The sequence below is a fragment of the Silene latifolia genome, chromosome 2, assembly GCF_048544455.1.
Source record: "Silene latifolia isolate original U9 population chromosome 2, ASM4854445v1, whole genome shotgun sequence".
In the NCBI taxonomy this organism is placed as follows: Eukaryota; Viridiplantae; Streptophyta; class Magnoliopsida; order Caryophyllales; family Caryophyllaceae; genus Silene; species Silene latifolia.
This window is the reverse complement of record NC_133527.1, coordinates 197,547,953-197,572,437: the sequence shown is the minus strand read 5'-3', so window position 1 is coordinate 197,572,437 and position 24,485 is coordinate 197,547,953. Positions and strand designations below refer to the sequence as shown.

General features: G+C 36.5%; 1 protein-coding gene across 1 annotated transcript; it reads right to left on the bottom strand.

Annotated features, from left to right (window-relative positions):
- Window positions 1–545: 545 nt before the first annotated feature.
- Window positions 546–24,485, bottom strand: LOC141632605 (uncharacterized). Its single transcript, XM_074445140.1, has 10 exons — window positions 23,446–24,485; window positions 20,055–20,341; window positions 10,346–10,532; window positions 5,972–6,099; window positions 5,769–5,881; window positions 2,254–2,512; window positions 2,013–2,165; window positions 1,052–1,131; window positions 907–956; window positions 546–814 (listed from the first exon to the last, which is right to left on the bottom strand). Exons 1-10 carry the CDS (start codon window positions 24,326–24,328, stop codon window positions 627–629), a joined length of 2,328 nt encoding a protein of 775 aa, XP_074301241.1. The 5' UTR covers window positions 24,329–24,485; the 3' UTR covers window positions 546–626.

The window sequence follows — 24,485 nt, the reverse complement described above, 5'->3', positions numbered from 1 at the left end:
CTAGTTTTCGGTCCAATTAGTACTAAGACCGGACCGGACCAAAACGAATATTTCAGGTTTGGTCGGTCCAAGACCGAAATTTTAGGTCCGGTATTCGGTCGAAAAAATTCACGATTTCGGTTTTTGGTCCGGTCCGGTCTCGAACTAATGCTCACCCTCACCAGTGTCCAATAAGAGTGGTCAAAGCTCAGGGCCAGCCCCGCCTGGCCGTTGGGCCATTTTTAGCTCAGCTCGATTGGAACTCAATAATGACATTATAGTGTCGTGAAGGTTCTTCGAGAACTTTACCCAGGCTTTTAGTGCAAAAATGGTTAGAGTTTAAAGAGCGCTGTCAGTGCCTAAGGATTTGATGTAATCACTTTATTATAAGTCTTCATATTTCACCCTTTTTTTCGATGGGTTACTCTACGTGACATTAGCCCAAATATGGGCTTAATCTACATGGCCAGGGGTCAGGTCCCTCTTATCACTACCTCGTAAGTTACTTGGCCGTTGGATAATCGATATTTCTACATTTCCATTTCAGACCGTCACATCTAAGAAATTAAAGAGAGTTTTTATAAACCGTCTTATTATTTACATATGGTTAATTTATCTAAGGGTTCAAATGTTACTCCTTACAAATACTAAACCAATAGGTTTACGGCTAAAATAACAAGAAAAAACACATATTTTCTGTCACTCGACAATTTATGGCCCGATGATTTAGCTGATTTGATCCAACGCCCAACAATCTTCAGTTCTTTCTCTCTTTGACGCTTGAGCCATTTTGGATCATTTTTCTGAGGCGGGTTCAGGTCTAGACAGTGGGATCCTGTTAAAAAAAAATTAATGTTTAGAATATCTAAATACTGAATTTATTGAAAAATAAATAATTATGATTTAAGGGAAAGAAATATTACTCACCTTCTTTTGTGGTAATAGCAACGACCGTATCCGAAATATCTTCCAAAATACTTGTATAATTGAAAAAAAATAGTTATTAGTCCGTGAATAATTGTAATTGAAATTGCAGTCAAAAATACAATTGCAAGACAATAAAATTAATTACCTGGCCCCACTATACGGATCCATCAACCCGTTAGAGAAGATGATGTTACTGGACGATCTCTTTAGCGCTTTTTTAAGATCCTATTATTAAACAATAACGGTATTAATTAAATATAATAAAATTTATATTACATAATGACTTTTCGGTTGTGGTTATTTTGGACTCTCACATAATCGGGTCGGGTAGTGTTACTTTTGTTATTAAGGGGCGGTATGCGGCAATAAATATTGGTATAGGGGTATTTATTATTTTCAAGTTATCTAAGGATAACAGTCGGCAATAATTATTCAGGTAAAGCTGATCGGCCAAAAGCCGTCAACCCAACACGAATATTTTCCATGCTTGGGCCCTAAAGTTGGCCCCAAAAACTTGTGGCCCTACCCAAAAAGGTACGTTAACTCTTAGGCTCACTTTAAAGTCTTAACCCGATCCAAAACCGGACCATGATCATTGATCACCATTCACCTCTACATTCGTGTCAAGGGCGGAGCAATCTTGAGTTCTTGGTTTGAATGTGAGTTAGATGACGGGTCGATTTATTTGGGTTGAACCAGTTTACTAAGAAGCCTTGGGTTTTGAAGGCAATTCCTTGCAATTAACTTGAGAATTTGATATTGGGCTGGTCCAACAAGTTAATGTAGGCTGGTCCAACAAGTTAATTAGTTCAGTTCACTTTAAATTTCCAACCTTAAAATTTTAAAAAATACACAGTAAATTTAGTTTTACGGTGTTCCGGGACCCTGGGCCCTAAGGCGTAAAGACGCCAATAATTGTGGCCGAGGATTAAGATTTTTAAGGAGCCCGTTTTTATTATTGTGCCTAGGGGCTCTAAATATTCAGGACCGGCCTATTAGTCAGTAGTCTACAAACAGCCATTTTATTGTTTGGTTGATCTTTATTTTACATAATACATACTCAAATTAAAACAAAATAAATAAAAAAGACAAAGCGTATGAATTACCTGGCCACCGTAGTACGTGGAAGTCGAAGTAGGACTGGAAAACGTCCCAAAAGTCGCAAAACACGTCTCCATAAACATGGAGACGTTGAAAGCACTCCTCTCGAACATTGTAAACTCGTCGCAACCTTGACGAGTCACAAGTTCGGTACAAACCTTACAAAACAAATTAAGAAATTAAACAATTGTGTAAAATAATATAAGTCGAATATGAAAAGGATTTAATTCGGGGTAACTAATATACCTGCCAGTCCCAGGCCTTCCGGGAAGCTGCGTCTGGGACCAAAAACAACCCGGAATTTGACAAAGATATGTTGTTGCAGGTTTGCTGTTGAGTAAAAGACAAAAGAGCATATCCGATGCCCCTGAGAATATCATCTCGGGAGGCGTCGGATATATTCTTGCACAGCTGGGCTATGAGACCAGCTGGTTTGTCATACTGGGCAGCATAATTGTAAACTAGAGCTAAATATCGTTTTAGCTCGTAGGTTGTTGACAACGGCCTATTAAAAATGACTTAATTAGTCAAACTGATAATAATAAGTCAAAGTCACAATAAATAAGTTGACCAAATTCAATTCTGGTATTGGCCCAATAAAATAGTCTGATAAAGAAGCCCAAAAGTTAAGGGCAAAATTTGGGCTATTGTATCATCTAACCCAGTCTAATATATTATAAAGACCCAGCCCAAACATACAACTAAAGCCCAAATCACTATTTTCTACTCCGTATATATCAACAAAAAGCCTAAATCAGAACCGATTAGCTCAAATAATAGTGCGCGTTTAAAATACAAGGCGAGGTTTCGATTACCATATTGGCTATATGTAAAACTTGTGATTTTGAGCCGAAAAATAGTGTTTTATAACTTGAAATTTCATATCCTATTCGGTTTTAGCGAGGTCAATTCAACTTCGCTAGGAAGGCTCTCGATCCCTTCTCCCTTTTTATACCTATACCCGGTTCAGCTCATGAGGAGCGTTTTATTCATTGGAAGTTTGGAACCCACCTCCTCATGGCTGGCTTTTGCTTAACACCGACGGCGCCTTTAAAGGGAACCCCGGACCCGCTGAATGTTTTTCACTTTTCAATTTTCATGCGGTATTTGTAACTCTATGAGAGCGAAAATGAGGACTCGTTATCGGGTTGGAGTTTGCTTGTTCTATTGTTTTCTATATTCAGAGCCCAAGTGATATAAATTTCTAAAGGAGATACATATTCAGATATTATTCTCTTGGTCTAAATTCTAAAAAATAAGCTAAAAATTGAAAAAAAAAAAAAAAAAAAAAAACCCAACTTTTGATTTAGAAAATATTTTGTCCTAAGCATGCTTTTTAGTTTTTACTACCGCTTTAAAAATTAAAAATTAAAAATAATTATTTGATGTTAAAAACTTTGGGATCTAACATAATTAATGGGAACTTAAATGGATACTCTTTAGTTTTAGCTTAAAAATATGAACTTTTGAGTTAATTTCGCAAGTTATTAATTGACTGTGGTTTTAATGTCGATTACTTATTACTTACTCTTTTGTGTTCAAAAATTAGCTTTTATTTATATTTAATATAAAAAATAATTTGTTGTCGCTAATTTACGTCATGAGGTGAAAGTTTTAATTTTATTTTATTAAATTCTATAGTGAGAGCTTGCTCTTTTAACATTGAAAACTAAAAACCAATGAATTTAAAAAAAAAAAAAAAAAGGTGCCTTACTATAAAACTAACTCAATAATAAAAGTAGAAAAGTTGCTCTAAAAAAAGTCCAAAAAAGGTGAGACCCAATAAAGACACTGTTTCATTTTTCATAAATTATAACCTTATTTTTCTTTACTAAAACTCTCATTTTGGACTATTACTAGTATTAATTAGGAGTTAGGACGTCTTATTAGAAAGTAATTACTATAAAAGATGAAGTGACTTAGACAAAATTTACACAAAGTATAGTTTGAGTAGTTCATAAATATGTGGCAGATTTTATTTTTATTTCCATGGATTACCGGTCTAAATGGTTTGTTATAAAAGATGATTTTAAAATTCCGTTGTAAGTCTTTTTAACTATAATATTCTATTATATTTTATATAATATTTTTCTAATGTGATAGTATAATCTCTAATATTATTCTAAAACCATTTTTTTGAATAATATTAGCTCAATAACAACAAAAACACATCCCAATTAAATGACCTAATTATCTTTAGTTCAAAACCTTTTTATTATCCAACAAAAAATATCCTTTAAGCATGCATTTTACTACTGCTTTAAAAATTAAAAATTAAAAATAATTATTTGAAGTTCAAAACTTTGAGATCTAACATAACAATGGGAGCTTAAATAGATAGTCTTTAGACCATCTACAACAACAATAAGATCTACACTCATAGTTGATATTTTTACAATTATTAACCCACAACAACAAAAAGAATTTATCTAAAAATGACTTTTTGTGAAACTCATCATATTTGGATGAGTTTCACAAAAACTTGTTTTATGATAAAAATTTTTTTATTGTTGTGGGGGAATGAATACGTAAATATCAACTTTAGAAAGGAATCTTTTTGTTGTTGTAGGTTATCACAATGAGAGAATGATTGCATTTTTTATTATATTATTGATCTAATTGACATGAAATTTGTTAATTGTTGTTGTATAAAATTTTAGGGGAAAATATCACTTTATGATAAAATGAGGTGTATAGGTTGAGGACCCACAAAAAACAACAAAAACTTTTTGTTGTTGTGGATGCTCTTAGTTTTAGCTTTAAAATACGAACTTTTGAGTTAATTTGACAAGTTGTTAATTAATTGTGGTTATAATGTTAATGACTTATTTTTTCGGGTTCAAAAATTAGGGTTATTTATATTTAATATTAAGAATAATTTGTTATCGCTAATTTACGTTATGAGGTGAAAGTTTTAATTTTATTGTTTTAAATTAAATTTTATAGTGAGAACTTTCTCTTTTAAAAGTGAAAACTGAAAACCATTGAATTTGTGATTCCTTTCTTTAAAATTACCTTAATAATAAAAGTAGAAAAGTTGCTCTAAAAAATGTCCAAGAAAGGTGGGATCAATAAATATACTATTTCATTTATTATCTATTTTTACCTTATCTTCCTTCACTAAAACTCTCATTTCGAACTATTACTATTAATTAGGCCATCTTATTGGAGAATATTTACGACGGACTATGAAAGATGAAATGACTTATATAAAATTTGCATAAAGTAGTACTAGTAGTTCATAACTATGTGGCCTATTTTATTTTATTTCCGTGAATTATCGGTCTAAATGGTTAGTTATGAAAGATGATTTTGGAACTCCGTTATAAGTTTTTTAACCATAATATCCTATTATATTTTAAATAATATTTTCCTAATGTGATAATATAATCTCTAATATTATTCTATAAAACCATTTTATCACTAATATTAGCTTAACAAAAAAAAAAAAAAACATCCAAATAAATGACCTAATTAAAATATATGACCATGTCTTATTTTGTTAATTATTTGTATAATCAGACATGTTAATTTTCATCATAGGATATCGAGCCATCGACGTATTAAAAAGTAAGCGTAAATTTTTGGATTATCATCATATTTGGTCTGTCCTATAATTATTGGGCTAAGAAGTTATGAACAACTAGGTCCGACTTTTATAGGCCCAAACTGTCCAAAAGAGTACTTGGGCTAAAATATACTAACACTATGAAAATACAACACACGTATATATCGAGTATTAAGGATAGAATTTTTCATACGCGCAGGTGCTGAACGTCTGAGATAGAGTGTCGAGACCCCCTGGCTGGGCGGCTATCTCGTCAATCTGCCTCCACGACTCTGAGATATATCCATAACACACCAGGTTTTCACTCTGCATAGACAAAAGAAGTCGTTAGAGTCGTGAAAATCTAACATACTTGAAATGAGTATCAAATTGACAGATATAAAATTTGAGTTTTACCGCAAAGTCGCGGCTGACGATAGCACAATACTGCTGTCCTGGATCCGCTGAGCCAAGGATCGGGGCCGATGATGCTAGGGCCCCATCGGCTATTTCCGGATATTTCATCCGGAAATACGCTGCCAACACTGTTTGTTAAATAAAATTGTTAGTATTCTATATAGATATGGGATATTGAAACGTGAAGGGTTCGGGTGCGGAAGCGTTTTGGTCGATTGTTTGCATTTGCTCGGCTTTGGTCGACATTATGGATGATTTGAACGGATGGAATATTTTTTTAGTATTTTTTGTGTGAAATTTGGAGATATTTATCAAACTAAACCTATAGTTTGATAATGGGTGAAATTCTCGTAACATGACAAGAATTCCTCTTAAACGTTGGAACACGTCCTTGGTCTAAGTCAAGGATCGAACACGTCGATTCTCTGCTGTCTCGACACTCGTGTTTACGGCAACACAAAATGCTTCTGACGGGTTTTAGAGAAAACTTCTCAAAACAATTTCAATTTCTTCCATGATGTGTGATATGTGATTAGTTTACGCCTTTTTACTTCCCGTTTTTTATGCGTTTCAACCTCTTTAGCACGGTTTTAGCTCTCTTTCGCTCATGTTTTGCCCTTTTATTCCATGTACCTCTATATTACGGCTCCCTGTGATCTTTTGCAGGGAATTAGCCTTGAAAAAGGGAAGACAGAATGAAACCCGAGTGAAGGGCTAACCCGTGTTAGCTTGCGAAGAAAGAGAAGTGAAGGATGCTGAGAAGAGTGTTCTGCCGGCAGACTGACAGCTGCCGGTCTGGCCACCGGCAGAACACACTCCCCACAATGCCAAGAAAAAGGAGGAAAAATGCTGAAGGTTGTGTTCTGCCGGCAAGCCGGCAGCCGGTAGAACACAGCAGCTAGAGTTGAATTGGAATTAGAGGAGAAAAAGAGTTTGGCCTCGCTACCGGTAGACACACCGGTAGCCGGTCAACCGGTAGAACGCAACATATGAAGAGTTTGAAGACTTTGAAGATCGTGTTCTCTGGCGGGCAGGCCGACAATGAATGGTCCACCGGCAGAACACACTTGCCAGCTATTTCCAAAATTTCCAAACTTCAAATTTATTTGACCTCGCTGCCGGTAGGCGAACCGGCAGCCGGACCACCGGCAGGACACAACAGATGACGGATTTTGGGCTTTTCTCCTCTTTTCTCCTCTTTTCTTCATAATCTTATGAAAGACTATAAATACCCCATCCCTTAACCATTTGTACACACAACCCTAGATCTAAATTAATTTCCTCTTCCAAGTTTGAATCTTGTTAATTACATTGCTAATTTTTCCTTAATTAGAACAAGTTCTTCAATTATTTAGTAGTAGAAATTGGGTTGTAAGAAGAATGAAGGTTCCTCCTTCCTTATTTTTCAATCCAAATTCCTTTCTTGCTATTGAGTTGGTATTATTTCTCTTCCTAATTTCATTAGTTTACATTTGCTTTTCCATTAAGTTTTGTTTAATTGTTTATGTTAAATTTCCATTCTTGTTGTTTGATTGTTGTTATTTTCTCTCTTGTTCATCTTTCCTTTGTTCATCCTTGTTATTTACACCCAAAGATTGAGTCTTTGATTTACTTGTGCTAAAGATTGAATCTTTGAGTTACTTGTGTTAAAGGTTGTGTCTTTTAGTTTAATCATCCTCATTATTAGATTAAATTATCTTTCTTCATAATTATTGTTGGAGTATTGCATGTTTAGAAGTAGAATTCATTCTCCCATTATGTTTATGCTTAAAGACTCCATATTTATTGTTTCTCTTGCCTTTAGAAACATGATTAGTGAGTAGTCTTCTACTAGGACTCGGTTTGACCCGGTATGAGTAATTTCACTAATTAATTCTCATTTAGGCTAATTTGTTGGGGGAAATTGGTGAGGGTAGCTTAGAGGAATGAATTGTTTATGGATTGATTTTGGGTAGTGTCAATTTGTGACCCTTGTCCACCAACGAGAGTTGGTTAGGTTGGAAATCGGGTGCCCGGAACTTGACCCTATTGCTAACCTCGGTTGAGACCGAAAGGGAGAACCGGGGAAGGGTACCTCTAAGTTAGCGTTTGAAATCGACCCTCGAAAGAGGGAGTGGGATGACCCGGAGTTTGATGGGGGGCTTAATGACCTTAGTTAATGCTAGGCTACCTTGAGAATTACATGTGTTTTCGGGTTGTTGGGCTTTAGACTTGGGATACCGACTTTCGAACCCAAGAGGGGGGTTAGTTGCGGTAGCTAGTGTCCTATTGCGAATCCGAGAGGGAGGTTTTAGGCGAATTAGAGTCATCTCCCCCTTACCTTTCTACCCCTTAAGATTAGCCGAGGGAATTAACATGTGGAATTACCTATATTCGTGGGAAAATCGAGTTCTAGCCTTTCCTATTATTTAATCAACTTTTAATCCTTTTTAGCTTGTTCTTTGCTTGTCTAGTTTATTAGCCTTTCAATTTGCTAGTTTAGTACTAGATCGTTACCACCTCTCAATTTTAGTTTGACTTAGCTAAGCTCGTGAACTAGAACGATTAGTAGTCTACCTACTCCTTGTGGGATCGACCCTCTAAAGTGTGCATCGACAAATCGTGCACTTGCGAGGTATACCTTGATACCATCAATGTGTAAAAATGAATTACAACCTTGGCTTATATAGCCCTCTAAACCGACCTAAACACCTAGGATAGGCCAAATTTTAAACCTTATTTAATTTTAGTCCTACCTAGTTTCTACCACAATCATCTAATTAAATTTTATGGAGAAAAAGAATTGACAACATAGATTACAATGTTTGACAAGAAATAAATCGAAGCCTCGAATTCATGCCCAAGGATCATACACGGCTGCTCCAACCGTGGCTGTTGCTCCGTCCATTCTCAATTTGCGTGCTTGATTTATATCGCCAACCCGTAATTTATTAGTTATTATATTTTATTTCGGGATTATTTTAATTTAATTTTATTCGCAATTCCCGTAAGTTTTATTGTAAATTTTCACCCCCTATTTACGCATCAACACTCTCCCTCTTCAAAAAGAATCGTCCCGATTCTTGTACCTTCAAGTGTCGAGGTGAGATGCTGCCTTGCATTCATCTTTTGCTACCCAATGCCCGGGTTGAACACCTTCGATGATTGTTGTTGATTCCACCCACAAACTCTACAGTCCCGAAACATCTTCTGCCCGAGATGCTTTAACCCACGAACTGATCTTGGAGCATCGTTAGAACCGTGAAAATGAAAGGTGCCATTCACCATGGCCTTCCAATGTACACAATAGCATACCGAACCGAATAAACACACGGGTTCAAAATTGACCACTCGATTCTCCTGAGCTGTTCATTGTGTTTCCGATATTGTTTCATTACAATTGATAGTGCCATCGAATATAGAAGGCATATCGAAATTGACAGCAAGATTATCCTCCTTTGTAAAACCATCGTGAAAGGGCGATGTAACATCATCTTCGTACACATCAAAAACAGGTGGTAAACTAGGATCGAACACCTTTTTCTTCCCCATAGGATCGTCTTAGTTTAAGGAAATAAAAAGCCGAAGCTCTGATACCACTTGCAACGTGAAGGGTTCTGGTGCGGAAGCATTTTGGTCGATTGTTGTCATTTGATTGACTTGTGTCGACATTTTGGGTCGGATTGAACGGATGGAATATTTGTTTTGTATTTTTTTTTGTGAAATTAGGGATATTTATCAAACTAGACCTATAGTTTGATAATGGGTGAAATTCTCGTAACGCGACAAGAATTCCTCTTAAACGTTGGAACACGTCCTCGGTCTAAGTCAAGGATCGAACGCGTCGATTCTCTATTGTCTCAACACTCGTGTTTACGGCAACACAAAATGCTTCTGACGGTTTTTAGAGAAAACTTCTCAAAAACAATTTCAATTTCTTCCATGATGTGTAAAAATGAATTACAACCTTGGCTTATATAGTCCTCTAAAACAACCTAAACACTTAGGATAGACCAAATTTTGACCCTTATTTAATTCTAGTCCTACTTAGTTTCTACCACAATCATCTAATTAAATTTTATGGAGAAAAAGAATTGACAACATAGATTACAAAGTTTGACAAGAAATAAATCGAAGCCACAAATTCATGCCCAAGGATCATACACGGCTGCTCCAACCGTGGCTGTTGCTCCGTCCATTCTCGATTTGCGTTCTTGATTTATATCGTCAACCCGTAATTTATTAGTTATTATATTTTATTTCAGGATTATTTTAATTTAATTTTATTCGCAATTCCCGTAAGTTTTATTGTAAATTTTCACCCCCTATTTACGCATCAGATATATAAAAGAAAACATAAGAAAGAAAAAAATTGAAGAGACGGGATTAACTCACTCCCAGAATAAAAACCGCCAAAAACAATTATGGGCGAATGCGGAATCATCATCTCCGTCTTCAGGCTAACCAGGACGTTAGCGAAATCCGCCAACGCCTGCGGAGAAGTAAGACAATCCCTTATCCGGGGATCCATCATGGCCCCGTCGATGGATCCCAAGGGAACTGAGTCGCCGTAAAAACGGTGCTGTCAAAAAAAAATATTCACTGGTTAAAAGGGAGTAAAGCATACAACAACGACCTCAAGTATGATAAAAGATAAAAATAAGGACTTAAAGTCTTAAACTATAACTCTGAAGCTTCAAGGACCTCAATCACTACATTCCGTTAACTTTCCCACTTCGTCAACTAACTACTTCTACTTTTCATTGCTGAGAGTTTTAAACAATTTAAAATGCACATAATTTGCTGACCCCACTGACCCTGGGTAAACCATAATGGAAGACCCCAATTATTGAACTTTAGAGATTTAAGGAACTCAATATTTTTTATGGAGGTTTGAAGACCTCTTGTAAACGTCTGTTACAATTTCTGTTTGTAGTCCACCACAGTTACATGCATGCGTGGAACCAACTACCAAGTCCACAAAAAGGAATCAATTACCCAAAAACTTCCATTCTTTTACTTTTCACAATTATTCTTTTTAGGAAATAGCACTATTACAATTAAGGAAATGAGTAACGCAACACCGAAAACGGTTAAGTTTAAATGTTTTAAACGAATATAAAGAATGCTCGTCTAACTTAACCATTCTCTATTTTGAAAAACAGATAAGTTAACTGTGGGTTTAAAAAAACAGAGAACTTAACTGTTCTCTATCCACTACCGTTTTTTTTTACAACAATATCCACTACCGTTTTGTCATCATAAATCCCCCCAACTTCTCTTCATTCCCCATTTTTAATTAATTTCAGTTTTACCAAGCCATCTCGCCCACTTTCAAATGGATTGACGTCAATTTGACACGGATACTGTTAATCATTAGCATATCTTTGTATCTTTTTCCATATTTGTTATGACTTGCTCGCTACTCTTTCCATCCCGACTGTAATTATTTCTTTCTATATTTCGTGTATAGTTTAGGAAACTAGGTTATTTCTTTTTCTATAAGTTGTTCATATGTAAACCTATATATACTGTAACCTATTGCATTAATAAAATCATCTCATTCAAAATCAATTCCTCTTTTTCTAACATGGTATCGAGCTTGTAAGATCCGTCTTACTACATACACAACCAATTTTTTTTTCGGTCTCCCACCCTTCACCCGTCCCCTTCCTCAATCCATGGCTCCTCATGGCAACATGATTCCCAACCCAAACGATCCCAACACACCCTTCATTGATGTGAACCTCTCACAATGCAAAGAACTCACCCCTCTCACCTATTTTAGCTGGAAAACACAAATCTCGAACATCCTCTTCGGATACGACCTTCTCAAATTTGTCGATGGCACCCATCCCGCTCCCCCTGCTACCCTAACTGATGAAACCACAAAAACTACCAAATCCAACCCCGCCCTTCACACTTGGCAGCGCCAAGATCGACTTGTCTTGGGTGCACTCATTGGCACGCTACCCACAAACATCGCATCTCTCCTCACCAACACCACCACTTCCCGTGAAGCATGGCTCACCCTTGCTCACACTTATGCCAACCCCTCTAGGGGTCACATACTGCAAATCAAGGACACCCTTGACTCCTTCTCAAAAGGCAATCTCTCTGTCTCAGACTACATGACACAACTGAAATCCTACACCGACAAACTTGCAGCACTTGGCAAGCCAATGCACTACTACAAATCCAGGCAACTACAACGCCCCTTTAACAACGTTTATGCACGAAAATCACAATAGACGTTGTAGAATGTATGGCGCGATTTTTACTAAACTTAATTACAACGGGTGTGGTTATATAACCGTTGTTATACGTTTTAACAACGGGTTAAATTTGCACAACCGTTGTTAATAATTTGGCGCAAAATTGGCGCAAAGTTAGTGAAAAGTAATCACAACGGGTATTTTTAAACCCGTTTTTAAAACTTATTTGACAACGGTTGTTGATTTACAACCGTTGTTAAAACTTTCCATACTATAAACCACACAAACACAGATCAGCTACAGCCACAAAACACATACATAACCTAACACAAACACAGACAAACACAAACACAAACACAGCAAACACACTTTCTCATCCTCTCTTTCTCTCTTTCTCATCGCCGCTTTATCATCTCGCCGTCACTGTTGGTTTCATCGTCTCTTACTTTCTCTAATTATCAGGTAAATCTCGCCGTCACTGTTGGTTTCATCGTCATTGTTTTCTTTTTTTAATTATTTCATTTGCATGTATATATGATGGGTTTTTATCGATCATTATTATGTTATTATTCGCTTAATTAGCTCGTAAAACAAATTAAATAAAATAAAACAAAGAAGAAGCAAGATGATAGAGAGGAATGCATGATAAACTTAATTAATAATTCATTAATATATATATATATATAAATACATTAATTAAAAAAAGAATTACATTTCTAAAAATGCAATTCTTATATTTTCATAGAGAGTCTTATTCTCTTCTATGATATCCCTCCTCTCCTCCTTAGCTATTTGGAGGTTTCGTTCAGCAGTTGCTATATCGTCATATAGCTGCAACAACTGCTGCTCTGTCAAGCCATATCTTTTGGCGTCCTTGAGTGCGGCTTGAGCATCCACAAGATAGCTCCTAAAACTGTCCTCGATGTGGAGCAACCGGCGGATGAAGCTAGTATTTTTCTCGGTCATAGTAAGAGTTTTAAGGATGTAATCGTTCATTTTGTTGATGAACTTTGGAGTTGTTAGTTTGAAAGATTAATTAGGGGTTGGAGATTGTTTTAGCAGTTAGGGTTTGAAGATAGTGAGATAATGGAATGGTAGTTGAGATAATGTATGTATTTATACTAAGTAATGTGTCCTTTGAGTTGTTTTTTAATTAATATAATATATGCATGTTTAGGAAGTTGTGCCATAATCATCATATCTCCCTGCTTCAAATCTAATGTAAACCCTTCTCATTCCATATATTGTCCATTCATATGCACATAGTATACAGGGATGGCAGTAATAATGCATGCATCGGAATTATAATGGACCCCGTAATTATGCATGCATCTAGTAATATTTAATTTTTTTTTTATTTTGTAAAAACAAACAACAACGGTTATGTAGATACAACCCGTTGTCTTTAGTTATAACAACGGTTCCTTGTTAATTAACCGTTGTTATAACTTTCCCTCCAAAATTGAGTCACACTTTCCACAACGGGTTTTTATATTTAAAACCGTTGTTAATAGTTTTAACAACGGGTTCCTTAAGAAAACCAACCGTTGTTAAAACCTTTTACAACGGACGCTTTAACAACGTCCGCTTTTTTATATAACAACGGTTTTCAACCGTTGTTATAGCCTGTATCTGTAGTAGTGATGGATGCCGAAGACATCATAGCCAAAGTTCTTCGCGGCCTTGACTCCACCTATCAACCTGTAATTGATTCCGTCAGAGCACGGGACACAACGATTTCCTTCGATTCCCTTCATGAAAAATTGATCAATCACGAACTCACCATCAAACAAACTACCCCTCCATCCACCTACCCTATAACCGTCTTGGCTGCTCAAACCCGTCCCAACTCCAATCGCTCGTACCCTCGCCCTTCCTCACAGCCTCCTATACTTCCCACACCCCCAACCTACTCTCCAACAGAGCCTCAAACACCTTTCAAAGGTCGCTGCCAGTACTGCAAATTCCCTGGCCATTACCTCACTGTATGTCGCAAGTTCAAGAGAGATTTCCCCAATGTTACCCTCCCTGACTTACCCTTTCCCCCTCCTCGGTCAGCACCCCGCTCCTCTGCCCCACCACAAGTTCACACGGCTGCTGCCACCGTGCCCTCCACATCTCGTCCCTGGATTGTTGATAGTGGTGCTAGTCATCACATCACCAAGATCTAGCTAATCTTGCCCTTCACTCTCCATACGATGGCTCAGACGATGTCATAATTGGTGACGGTACATCTCTCTCTATTTCTGCTATAGGTTCCTTCCTTGTTCACACCTCCTCTAACTCTTTAAATTTTTTTAACGTCTTACATGTGCCTCGTATATCTCGTAAAATACTTTCCGTCTCTCAGTTTTGTCATGATAATAATGCTAAGATTGAATTCTCTTCTTCTGCTTTTCAAATAAAGGACATCACGACGAGTCAGGTGCTCCTTCAAGGAAATCTTGAAGATGGCGTCTATCTGTGGTATCCTCCGTCTCCTCAAGCTCACCTCGGCATCCTCACTCCATCCATTGCTTGGCATCACAAATTAGGGCATCCATCAAAGTCTATTTTATCTTATTTACGCAGCAATTACTCTTTAAATATTCCGTCACTAGATTATTCAAATTGTAATGCCTGCGATATTAATAAAAGTCACAAACTCGCTTTTTCCGAATCTTCTTTACATTCCAATGCTCCACTCGAATTAATATTCTCTGATGTATGGACTTCTCCCGTCTTCTCTTACGATCTTTTCAAATACTACGTAATCTTTGTTGATCATTTCACAAAATACATTTGGTTATACCCACTCAAAAACAAGTCCGACACCTTCTCTGTTTTCCAACGATTTAAAGCTCTAGTCGAAAAGTTTTTTAATCGCTCCATCAAACAAGTCTTTTCCGACAATGGTGGCGAATATATCAAACTTACACCATCTCTGTCCACAAATGGAATTACCCATCTTACCTCTCCTCCTCACACCCCGGAACACAACGGCTATGCCGAACGTCGTCACCGTCACATCGTTGAAACCGGTCTCTCCCTCCTTTCACACGCACATCTTCCCTTAGAATTCTGGCCTCATGCCTTCTCAACTGCCGTATACTTAATAATCGACTCCCCACACCATCCCTATCAAATGCTTCTCCTTATCTTAAATTATTTGACAAACCCTCAAATTATCTCAAATTACGGAGTTTTGGATGCTTATGCTATCCATGGCTCCGCCCCTATGCTTCCCATAAATTAGCCGCTCGTTCTTCTCCGTGCATTTTCGTAGGTTACTCTGCCTCTAAGAGTGCGTATCACTGTCTTGAACCTGTCACAAAACGTCTTTATACATCCCGACATGTCAAATTTGTCGAGGATACATTCCCTTATCTTACACTCACTGGTTCCCCCTCCACTACTGATTATGCTGCAAACCGTTGGTGTTATGTTCTCCTTCCCATACTTCCTGCATCCACGACATCTCCCACCTCCTCCCCTGCCACATCTGATACGCCAACTCCCAGCTCCTCCCTGGTCTCCTCTGACACACCCACGACACCATCCACACCTCCTTCAACATCAACTACTTCAACCTTCTCCTCTACGACATCCTCCCCAACTTCCTCTGCACCTGCCAGTCCAACTACCTCTCCTGCCACTCCTTCCCCACCACCTCCCCCACCTCCACCTCCCCCACCTCGCAATGTTACCACCCGTCTACAAAACAACATTCGCAAGCCCAACCCGCGCTATGCCAAAACAGCCGTTGTCTCTAACCCGCACCATCTTCCCGTCTCCACAAAAGAAGCCTTATCCATACCCCACTGGCATGCTGCCATGCTTGAAGAATTCACTGCCCTCACCAACAATAAAACATGGTCCCTTGTTCCCCCTCAGCCTGACCGAAACTGGATTGGTTGTAAATGGGTTTTTCGGATTAAATACAATCCCGACAATACAATTCACAAATATAAAGCTCGGCTCGTCGCAAAAGGATTTAATCAACGACCGGGTCTTGATTATGCTGAAACGTTTAGTCCGGTTGTAAAACCGGCTACTGCCCGTCTCTTTTTATCTCTTGCTGTCTCTCACAATTGGTCTATACGTCAACTTGACATCAATAATGCATTTTTACAAGGTTCCTTGTCTGATACAGCCTACATGGCGCAACCTCCTGGTTTTGTTGATGCCTCTTCTCCGTCTCATCATTGTCTTCTCTCCAAAGCCATTTACGGTCTCAAGCAAGCCCCGCGAGCTTGGTACAATGAACTCAAGTCTGCTCTATTACAGTACGGTTTCCGTCTCTCTCCAGCTGATCCGTCTCTTTTCATTAATACTACACTCTCCTCTCCTATTTATCTTTTGGTTTATGTTGATGATATTATTATCACAAGTCCATCCACTGCTATTTTGTCCTCTTTTATCACCAAGCTTGCTGCCAGGTTCTCTCTCAAGGACTTAGGTCCCCTATTCTATTTTTTGGGTGTCGAAGTTACCCCTAACTCAGCCGGCCTGTTACTCACTCAGTCCAAGTACATTCTGGACCTTCTTCAACGTCACCATATGCAAGACGCCAAGCCTCTTCCCACGCCTATTGTTCATCATCCTCCCTTACTACGCTCCCATGGCTCGCCAATTACCAATGTCTCTGATTATCGTGCTATTGTTGGCGGTCTTCAATACCTTGCCTTAACTCGTCCCGATATCTCCTTTACTGTTAATAAGCTAGCTCAATTTATGTCCGCTCCGACTGATGTACATTGGACTGCTGCTAAACGACTACTCCGGTATCTCCAAGGTACGTCTAACATTGGTTTGCAACTATATCGAAACTCCCCTGTCACTCTTCATGCCTTCTGTGACTCTGATCATGCTGGTGACAAGGATGACTACGTTTCCACCTCTGGTTATATTATTTATCTCGGTCGAAATGCTATCACATGGTCCTCTCGCAAGCAACGTGCATTGGCCCGTTCCACTACTGAAGCCGAATTCCGTGCCATTGCTGACACCACTGCTGATCTTGAATGGGTTCATGCTCTCTTAACTGACCTCGGCATTTCTCTCCCTTCGTCTCCCGTGCTTTACTGTGACAACTTGAGTGCCACGCACTATTCTGCTAATCCCGTGTTTCACTCTCGCATGAAGCATGTTGCTATATCATTTCATTTTGTTCGAGAGCGTCTTCTTTCTCAGAAACTACGAGTTCAACACATTGCTGGCTCCGATCAAATTGCTGACCTTCTTACGAAGCCTTTGCCTCGTCCGCGTTTTACCTCCTTATGCTCCAAGATTGGTCTCTCCTCTGGATCGTCCATCTTGCGGGGGCGTGTTAATCATTAGCATATCTTTGTATCTTTTTCCATATTTGTTATGACTTGCTCGCTACTCTTTCCATCCCGACTGTAATTATTTCTTTCCATATTTCGTGTATAGTTTAGGAAACTAGGTTATTTCTTTTTCTATAAGTTGTTCATATGTAAACCTATATATACTGTAACCTATTGCATTAATAAAATCATCTCATTCAAAATCAATTCCTCTTTTTCTAACAGATACTACACAACCGAGTTTTGAGCCACCGCCAAAACCAGAACTCAGCCACCGATGGTACAAATATTCAACTTCTAATTCTCATCTTTTTCTTAAGTTTTGGAAATTCATACTGTTCATTAATTAATTAATACTACGGAGTATGTTTTTTCCTTTGACTTGGATCACTTGGAAATTAAGATGTTTTAGATTGTTGGTGATATCATTACGAAAAGTATAAATTTTTGACTTCCTATAAAATCATTGTTAAAAAGGACAGAAAAATGATTATAAGGTGTTTTTCTTGACGGAATAAATTTGATGATTGTTCGTCTAACTGTGGGAATTAGTAGGGGTATGTTGCAGGACTTGTTTGTTAAGAAAATGGCTTGCTATTGATTTTATACCTTACCCGACACACTTCGATCTGTATAACTGAGAGTATTATGGCCATTCCGCCTCTTGTGCATGTTACTTCACAACTCGTATGTCTTCTTATTTGTATTAAATTTTGACTGTTTTTTTAAACTCTTGTCTCCACTTACTCTGTCTCACGATTGCAGATGAACACACCCAAGTACCCAACTCAGTCAAATGGCAGACGGTGCTTCCTTGCTGATATAGTTTTTTTGCTATCTAACTACACTCCTATCATCAGACGCTAACCGGTTTTCCTATGTGTCCATAAGAAGTAGAGACGAGGTGGAGGAAATCGTTGCATTAGCTTTAAGTGCTCATAATCATTTGTTGTAGTCTATATTTGTACAGTATATATTATTGGGTGTAAGTTGAACTATAATAATCACTCTATAAACTTTCTTGATAGTATGAATTATTTTAGCTTAGGTAAATATATTTTCATTATCTTTGTAAGTATTGGATCTTTGACAAAATCACAATTACTCCTTAGGTAGTTTAGGGTGGCGTCATTTCTAGATTAGTAAGGGTTGTGCCGAGTTTAGCTGGGATCGGGTCAATTTGGCTCTTTGTCATATTCGATTAACGCAATTTTAAGTTGAATTATTTGGGCCGAGCCACTTCATACAGGTCCGCAACGGGGTAGTATTTTGGTAAAGAAATGAATCATGTCAAAAAAGAGAGAAAAATGATTATAAGGTGTTTTTCTCTCTGTCTTAATAATTTATTTACATTTAATTAAAATATTCCTAAAAAAATATGAAACGACGTAAGACTCGTCGTTTCATATTTTTTTAGGAATATTTTAATTAAATGTAAATAAATTATTAAGACGGAGAGAAAAACACGTTATAATCATTTTTTTCTCTTTTTTGACATGATTCATATCTTTACCGAAATACTACCCCGGACTTGTATGAAGTGGCTCGGCCCAAATAATTCAACTCAAAATTGCGTTAATCGAATATGTTGAATAAGGACGAAAAATGAATAATAAAATAAATGTAAAACAAAAAAGAAATGAAGCCCATGTTTTACCAAAACACGGTGTGGTCTAAATTAGACCCTCCTAGTCATTTTCACTCCTATACTCTGTATCACCCACACGTCATTGTCCTATCATTTTCTTGGCAAACCAGGACAGTTGGATAATTTGATTGGTTAAAACTATTTTTCATAGTTTATTCCTTTTAAAGAGTTATTAATTTAATTTTACAAATTAAAAAAAAAATATAAATATACTAATATTTCTAACTTTTTATCCTCTACGATTAGAGATCACATTTGATATATTTTAAAAGTGATTTTTTTTAATTTACTTTACCAATAGTTTAAATTTTATATTAAAAAAAAATAAAATCTAAAGTGGGTTAAAGTTTAAATTTCTTTGATATTTTAAGTTTGGAGTAATACGAAAAGTAGGTTAAAGTAAGGCTTAATAAAACACCAAAAATAAAGACTATGACTTATTGTTAGGTTAAGGAAGGGAAAATAATATTTTAATATAAAAACTAGGACAAGGTAGGTCTACAGAAACTACTTGATAAACATGTGATCTAAAAAGAGTTAAAGTACCCTTAACTCCACTGACCCACGCTCTTTCTCTCCTTTATTTTCATGCAAAATATGACAATGCTATATTCCTAGTTCCTACGTACACTGATGAGAATTTTTGACCAAAAGAATTGACATACTTCACATAAAGTTTCGGATCCTAAATTAGCATATTGGGTTCTTTTTCATTAGGTCATAATATTATAACCAACCACTCCAAATACATCTTCATTAAAATGGACAATTCAAATTTCAAGTTATGACATTGTGTTTAGGTGGTAGCATACTGGATTGATGTGGTACAAATTGTGTAATGAAAAATCATTATAGAATTGAAGTAGAGTATATTATACGAGGCAATATAAAAAATAAAAAAAACGAGAAATAAAAAAAGAAATTGGCGTACATACCTCGATGTAGACAACAATGGCTTGGAACCGGGATGCCACAAGAGTGACAATCCCTCCTCCCCCAAGCCATGCCTCAATGCTGGCTTCCCCACCAAAAAATGCTAAAATGGGCGTCCCATCTTCAACCGGTTTCCCCTGTCGATACGATGTATCGACAAAAACCCGTTGTTGAAAGGTGGTATCGCTCCCGACCACGAAATGGTCCAAGGGTTGCGTATACCACTTTTCAACGACAGGCGAGGAGAAAGCCGGTGTTTGAGACACCCCGCCGCCGACGAAACCTGAAACTAGGAAAATGATGAAGAAGGTAGTTGAAGCCATTTTGAACGAGTAAAAAGATGAAGAAACCAGGATTAATATTAGGAAGAAATAGAAACTTGCAACAAACTTATGAGTTTAACCCTATTTATTAAACGAAAAATAACAGAAAACTAAAAATACCAGAAAGCTTATTAAAGATTGGACAATTTATTAAAAAAAAAAAAAAGACTGGGTTTAATTAGCTCGTCTTATTTGGTCCTAATAATTTGTTACTTCAAAAAGACTGGGTTTAATTAACTAAAAAAAACTTATTTGGTCCTAATAATTTGTTTACCTTCAATTGAAATATTCTTCAAAAAACAATACGTAATTTATTTTTACAGTATATTTTTTACTTATTATAATATTTTTTGCCTATAATTTATGAAGTATATAACATTATTGTTTACTCTTGAGCCATTGTATATTTATAGGATAAATATTACGAGTTCAATATTTAACAGTTGGACTAAATCATTTTATATAAGAACGAGTAATGCCTAAGAAAATGACCTAAACTATGACTCTTTTTCCAGGTGGAAGTGTACAGTTAAGGAATTCAACTAACGGCTAATTTTCTAGTATAACATAAATGTGCAAAGTGAAATAGGGTGTAGCCCACATCAAATGCTTCTTTTTTTTCGTCTATCTTTAATTTCTGCCTCGCTAGTCATCTCCACATCAAACTATGACTCTATTTTTTATTTTTTTAACAAATGGAGTAATCCGTAGTCTTGTGTACAGCTATACTGGTCAGTGGATTACTACTTTGTTTTGTTTTATTTATGTGGGAATGAATTTTCTTTAAGGAATTTGAAGATGAGTGTTAATTGTTGTTGGTAATAGCTGATCCGATCTGATCTGATCCGATCCGAACTGACCGAACTGAAGCCAATAATACACAAAGTTTGGTGAATCGAAACTAACTCGACTCACCTGGATGTCAAACCTATAATCGAAACATAACCTATTTGTCCGAAATCTCGAACCAAACCCGACTCGACCAAATAATAATACTAGTATGAAATTATTGGTCAAGATGATTCGACTTCTTATAACTACTCGACCCGATTGACCTAATAACCATATCTACTTGCTGTATGTTTTTGCTTTGCAAAATTTTACCCCTACAAGATTTCCTTTAACTTATTTGGATCTATAATATTTGTCGACTTCTATTTAAATTACAAGATCACAAGGTTGATGATTATTAAGAATTATACAATACAAGCGTAAATTAAACATTCTACACATACCTTAAAGCCATATATAGACATATTATTAGTCGTTGGATTTACCATCTAATCGGAACTCTAGTTCATATAGTCATAAAAGAATTGTGGTGCATAGTCTAATTGTCTAAGCCTTGTTCGGCCATGCTCACCTATACTTTTATTTAATGTAAAATATACTCCCTTCATCTCGGGTAATAGTTTAAATTTGTTTTATTTTTCTCTCAAAAAAAATGTAATTATTCATAAGGACAAATAGAATTTATATATTCATAATAAAAGAGTCATACAATTTACTTTGTATACCTTATCATAATAAAGTTTCACTCTTTCTTTATTTGATCGTTTTCTACCCAATTTACTAGATTACAGATTCAATATTGATGAATAATTGCAACAAAGGAAATACATCCTAGTCATCAACTCATCATCATCAATCATCATCATATACTCCATACAATTTATCCAAATTAAATTCCAAGTTAGCTTACTTGAGTTAGCATTACTTAGCTACAGAGTTAAACCAAAAGAAGAAAAAGCTAATTTCGTTTGTGAAAAAATTAATAGGCTAATTGGGTAGTTCATGAACATGGACGTATAAGCAATTTATCTTTCTCATTTTCTTACAAATACACCGTACAAAATTAGACAAACATGCTTTATAAAGTTACAAATCACAATGTCCAAGTTTAAACTAGGAATAATGTTAGTGGTGAAACTCATCTATTATAGAAGTAGCAATTATTCATCCAGATATGGTAAAAAAAAATGGCACATTCAAGCAAATTTTCTGACTAGATTATCCTTCATATACCCATAGATGCATAATAATGCAGCCCATCTACTTGTTTGCTTTCTCCATTTTTGTAAAGAGATGGCCTTCCTTAACAAAGAGATCTTGCTATTGTTTTTTACCTTCTTTTCATGTTACTCCATATTAGCTTTAGTTTTCCAATCATTTATGTATGAAAGTAGTTGTCCATAAAGCTTGCTAAGTAGTTTTCAGAACGTGATAAATTTAATTTACAACTGTCAGGACAGAAAAAAAAATCCTAAATGAAAATCCTAAATATAATTGGTAGCTAGGTTCCTCTAATCATATAGTACAAGCACAAAATAACTATACTACCAAACATGATTTTTTTCGACCAATTTTAAAAAATAAAATAAAAGAGTGATATTAAAATTCAATACTGTTTAATAACATCATCTCATTTTCACTTGAGTCATTAGGCACACTATAGCTTAACAAATTTGAGGCCCATTGTCCCAACTCCCAAGTCCAAGAAAAATGGAAAGTTGACTACGACATAGTACTAGGCACTAGGCAGTAGGCAATACATACTGAACTTTTAGAGTATGTGTCCAAAAGAAGAAAAATGCATATAGTTTCCCAAATTAGAAACTTAAAAGGCTCATTGTAGCCAAATTTGGAATCATTGTTCTACATGAAAAGAGTAGAAAAATAAAAGTATAAAATGCATGTAAAGATTCTGATCATATAGTGGGCACTAATTAACATGTAGCAATCCCACCTTTTTTTTTTTGATAAAGGAAACTCAAGTTGAAGTCTTTATGTACAATTCTCAAATCTCTACTATTGAAAACTAAAACAATAGTGTTACTAAATCATCATGTCAAGTGACTCTTAAAATTGTATGGTTTTGTTAAAGATGCATTCATCTACAAATAGTCGGCAAGTCGTATTTTCGGAGGCCATTTAACTCGCCTTCATCTAGATATTGAGGAACAAATAAGATTAGTAATTAATGTCTTCCATGTTTACAATCAATGCTAAAAGTTTTAAATATACTAACACAGAGAAATAATAATCAAGAAAAAGAGGAGATCAATGTTACCTGCAGTTGCGGAGTTATAAGTAGTGTAACCGGAACGAACACTTCGACCGCGAGTGATAACGGTCTTCCTTATACCATCTCCAATCAATGTGATATCATTATTATAAGGACCTACATGAATCACCTTCCTTCCCCTTACATTACTCCTAGCCGCGGCGGCATCAATGGAGGGACCTCTAGACACGACAAACATGGCTTTCTTGACCGCTAATGATCTACCACCATTCCCAAGCAATAACCTCCGATCATGGTGGCTTAACCAAGAAGGGTAACCATCAGTAGTACTGTTATCACTAGTAGAGTTATCAGCCTCCTGTATTAACCCTTCATTAACAGCTAAACTATTGGAAATCAAATCGGAAACATTGTACGAGACATGGGGCCATATAAAGGTTGTGACATTCATGTCCTCGGACCACCCACCTAGACACGTCTCAAGGTTGGTCAGCGCAGCGCTTAGCCAAGTCTGAGCATCAAAGTCAGTGAAACTAGAGTTACTAGTTAAGCCGTTAAGGGTGTAATTAAGTTGGATAATGGTGTGATCATACAGCCTAACACAATCAGCCCACGCTGCGCGTTTCTTATGATCGTCACACCTTATTCCCCAACCCCATATATGGCTTTGAGCATGAATGGCGCGTTCTAAAGCTACCTCTACTATCATCTTCCTAAACTCGGTTTTTTCCTTTGGTGGTTTTAGCTTTTGTTCAGTCATGAAGAACTTGCACGGCTCCGGATGTGGGACGGTATCACACCATTGGTTTATGTCGTCTAAGATTGGAGGATCCTCGGGATATTGCGTCTCGGAGAATGTACAAGATATGAAGGTAATTAGGATTGATAAGATGAATAGAAACTTGTTTGAAGATGAATAATATGGCATTTTGAGTTGAGTTTTCTATCTAGTAGCTAGTGTGTCTGTGTAGGTGTATTTTTTCTTTGGTTTTGATGTTTAGGAGAAGCTTGTGTTTATACACCTATAAGTATATCAACTATGAAGGGTTGTATGTTGAAAATATGTTGATTAAACTAAGTTAAGT

What these genes read in the sequence shown, in the direction of transcription:
- LOC141632605 (XM_074445140.1), bottom strand. Translation starts at nt 24,328, where the DNA reads ATGCCATATTATTCATCTTCAAACAAGTTTCTATTCATCTTATCAATC. An exon ending in TCGTCAGCCGCGACTTTGCG is followed by an intron (nt 5,882 to 5,971) that starts GTAAAACTCAAA and finishes TTGTCTATGCAG; the next exon opens with AGTGAAAACCTGGTGTGTTA. An exon ending in TGCTATTACCACAAAAGAAG is followed by an intron (nt 815 to 906) that starts GTGAGTAATATT and finishes TTTTTTTAACAG; the next exon opens with GATCCCACTGTCTAGACCTG.